Source organism: Microtus ochrogaster, chromosome 15, assembly GCF_000317375.1.
Source record: "Microtus ochrogaster isolate Prairie Vole_2 chromosome 15, MicOch1.0, whole genome shotgun sequence".
Lineage (NCBI taxonomy): Eukaryota > Metazoa > Chordata > Mammalia > Rodentia > Cricetidae > Microtus > Microtus ochrogaster.
In genome coordinates, this window is record NC_022017.1 from 12,669,701 (window position 1) to 12,673,556 (window position 3,856).

Consider the following 3,856-nt stretch of genomic DNA (forward strand, 5'->3'; position numbering starts at 1 on the left):
AATCAGGAGTCCAAGCCAGGATGCTGAGTCTGCAATCGAAATGAATTCACAGCAATTCCATTAATGTCACTAACTCCTCTCTGTGGGTTTAGAAAGACAGATTCCTTACTTCAGGCTCCCTAAAAATGCATTCCCAAACAAGATCCGAATAATCAATGACCCCTATTTCCTTGTATAGGACTCACCCCACCCCCAAAGCCCAAGCAATTACGCAGGAATCTCCAGAATGACATGGGTCAAGATTTGCCTTTATTTCGTTTTGATTTGGGAGTGAGAGGCACAAGCACTAACATGACACTGACATCAGGCACTGGAGTGACCCCCTGCACATGCAGAACACATGGATGCTGACTCTGGATCAGCCATGGACTGTGCCCTGGAAAGAGAATGTCCTGTCACTGCCGAAGCCCCTTGCCCTCATTTTTATTCGAGATCCACATCATCCCGAGTCTCTTCATCAAGTCTCAGTTATTGGATCTTCCAACACATTGGGCTCTTTTGATTTTTAAACTCCTGTGGGCTCAGAGCCCCACCCCAGTGTAAACATGCATCCCCTACACGGAGAGTCAAACCCACACGGGATGCTGGAGCTGAGGCCGCATGCTTCATAGATGATCAGCAGCTTAGAAGAAAGGCTGCCTTTTTCACACCAGTAAGAGATGAGAGGGAAGGCTCAGCTTGAACAATCTCACAGTATGACCCCTGTCCACCTCCTAGACCTGCCTGATTGCAGCTAGGCACCTTCAACCTCTTCCCTTGGGAAGAAGATGTCTGTGAGCTAACCGATAGAGCCCCCTGTGGACCAGTCAAATCACCATTTTCTTCTCGCTCTGCCAAGGGGATTTCTGAGGTTTGAAGCTCCCCACCAAAACCTGGCTGCAAGCCTCCCTAGCAATTTATGAGCCCTGTGGAATGTGGTAGCTACAAGCCCTCAGCCTCCAGCCTCCCTGCCTTCTCCCAGGGTAGCCTTGGATTTATCTCAGTCTCTCTCCCCAAGGTTTGGTGTGGTGACCTGCCTTGGAGGTGACAGGGGAAGTGTCAGGTGCCTTTGCTCTCTGTCCTGTCCTCATCAGCTGTCTGAGCATTGCTGACTGTACGAAGCTGCCCCTGGGCCGCGGGCTTCACGGACAAGACCAAGCGTTTCCGAAAGGTCTCGCAGAGTACTATGTACACAAAGGGATTGAGGCAGCTGTTGGCGTAGCCCAAGCTGATGGCCGCATTGTACAAGTAGACAAACGTGAGGGTGGGGCGGCTGATGGAGAGCTGGGTCAGCTGCAGCACGTAGTAGGGTGCCCAGCACACAAAGAACACCAGGCAGATGGCGATGGCTGTGCGAGTCACCCTCTTTGTCCTAAGCCGGATGCTGCGTTGAGAGGCTGGGGCCACCGAAGAGGTCATACGCTGCAGTATCTTCACGTATGCAGCAGTGATGACCACAAAGGGCAGGGCAAAGGCCAGGAAAAACTGGTATAGGGTGAACCAGTAGAGGTCAGTGTCGGGGTTCGGCAGGCGGATGCCACAGCCCACAGCACCCCCTGGGAAGGGGATGAGCCTGGCATAGAGCCACACGGGGGTGATGCTGATGAAAGAGAGAGCCCACAGGAGGCAGATCACGAGGGTGGCCATAGAGGGCTTCCGGAATTTGGTGGAGGAGATGGGGTGGACGGTGGCCAAGTAGCGATCAATGGCCATAGCAGTCAGGATGTAGGTGCTGGTGAACTGACTGTTGGCATCCATGGCGGTGATGAGGGTGCACATGGTTTCCCCAAAGTGCCAGACCCCATTGCCCATGAGCTGGTGGATCATGAAAGGCATGCCCAGGAGGAAGAGCAGATCCACCACCGAGAGGTTGATGATGAAGATGTCCGGGACGTTGCTGCACCAGTGTAGCTTGGATTTTTTCACCACTGCGAAGATGACTGTGGAGTTTCCCACAATGCCCAGGAGACAGATGGTGCCAAACACCGAAGGCATAATGATGTTGATGTAGGAGACACTCCCTTTTCGAGGAGGTGACCCTGAGGACAGAAGGAACAAGTGTGACCTGCCATCCGCTCCAGAAGCTGACAAGCTGCCATCCAGTGGCACTCCTGCTGACTTCTCGTGGTCCCCATTTCAGCTTGAGGTCACGATCATCTCCCACCACCTTCCCTCACATGCTAGTGTTAATTCTGTCCCTTACCCTCCTCCACTGTTCCCTGCTGAATACTCCTACCGAATTTTCTAGACCCACCTGTTACTCAAAAGACCTTCACGTCAGTCATTTACACAGAGGGCCGGGAGTCAAGACTCCCAGATGTCTGCTGAGAACTCCACATACCTGAGGTTCACCAGGAATCCTTGTCAAAACAAACAAAAAAAAAACTTGAAGGACGTTCAAGAACGTACTAGTGTGTGTGCTTGCCCACACGTGTGCATGTGTGTGTGCGTGCGCGCGCGCGCACGCGCGTGTGTGTGTGTGTGTGTGTGTGTGTGTGTGTGGTGTTTTCCTTATTTGCACACTCATCATTTCAGAGATAGCTGGCCAAAGGTTTTATACAGATTCCGAGGCATATCCGGGGAGTGACTGTCACTATGGGTGTGGGGTGTGTTTTAGGCTCAACAGCCCAGCCCTGTCCAGGCTCCCGACAGGGATTTCCTTGGGCCATGTCTCCTGAGCCTGGGCTTCCCCAACAGGGCTGAGACTGATGCTGTGTTATATCCCAGAAGCTTGAGAATTTTCTCCACACAAACCCTTCCCCTTCTCTCCCTTCTCCTTCAAAGCTAGAATTTCAGGGCATTGCCGTTCTGCAAATGTCAAGAAGCTTAATTCACCAGAAAAGTTAATCCTTTCACACCCTGTGAAGTCTTTTGCTCCCAGCAGCCTCTGCTAGAGGACAGCAAGGACCACTCGGACCCCATTACCCCAGTGCGAGGCTAGAGGATTGAGCCCAGGGTAGCGGTGAATCAAAGAGCTTCCGCTGGCTCCCACATGCTACCCGCCCGCTCTCCTCTCGCTTGCTTTTCCAGCCTTGATTCCCCCCGCCCCCCAATGCAAAGCATATTTGGGACTCATCCGCAAGCTTTCCCCTGTCTGCCTCACGCCTCGCCACCAACCCTTGTTATTTCTAGATGTACCTCTGCCCCATCTCTGTTCCTTCCTACCCCTTCTGTCCTAGCTGGTGTCCCCTCCTCTCCTCTTCCCCTCCAGGCAGAGCAGACTGCAGATCTTAATCGCCGAGAACTGTAAAATAAAGTTTCCTAGGCAGTTTGGCTCTGGAGGTGAAACCTTCCCATTTTCCACACTCATCCCGGAGGAGGGAGGATCTAACTCGACTCACCGGCCAACGTGAGATTATCCTGGCCATCGGAGATGTTGCTGGCGTTGGGGCCAGTGGACAGCAACGAGGCTTGCAGATCCATGCAGCCGGTGCAGGTCGCCTGCTCCCTGGAGTTGAGAGCCCGTCCACCCACGCAGGCTGCGGCAGCCTCCAGTGCCTGCCACCGCCTTGTCCCAAGCGTGAGCCAGCCCTGCAGTCGAGAAAAGGGTCTTCCTCTAGCGTCTGGCAGCCTCTGCTGCCTCTAAGCCCAACTGCTCGCCCCACTCCCTCCTTCCCAGCTCCTACTGACATCACCTAGACACATTAACATTCGGAGGCAGATGCACGTTAACCTCTTCAGTCCCGGCTGCAGCTCCCACTCCTGACTGCCTGCAGAGCAGCAACTAGGCTCAAGCAGCCCCATGTGGAGGAGCCTTCCTTCTTACTGGCTCCTGGGGCTGTCTCCTGAGCTCGCAGGGGTTGCCAAGCTCGCTTTGCATGACCATCCAGGTCTCCGCAAAGGCAAAAGGGGAAAGCAACCTGCTGGCTGCCTTGAG

At 53.9% G+C, this 3,856-nt stretch overlaps 1 protein-coding gene across 1 annotated transcript; it reads right to left on the minus strand.

Annotated features, from left to right (window-relative positions):
• Positions 1–227: 227 nt before the first annotated feature.
• On the minus strand, positions 228–3,611 carry Mchr1 (melanin concentrating hormone receptor 1). The gene is given in 3 exon segments (XM_005354163.2): positions 228–2,018; positions 3,321–3,440; positions 3,443–3,611. Coding segments are annotated over 3 exon segments (1,269 nt in total). The 3' UTR covers positions 228–1,038.
• Between the last annotated feature and the right edge of the window lie 245 nt (positions 3,612–3,856).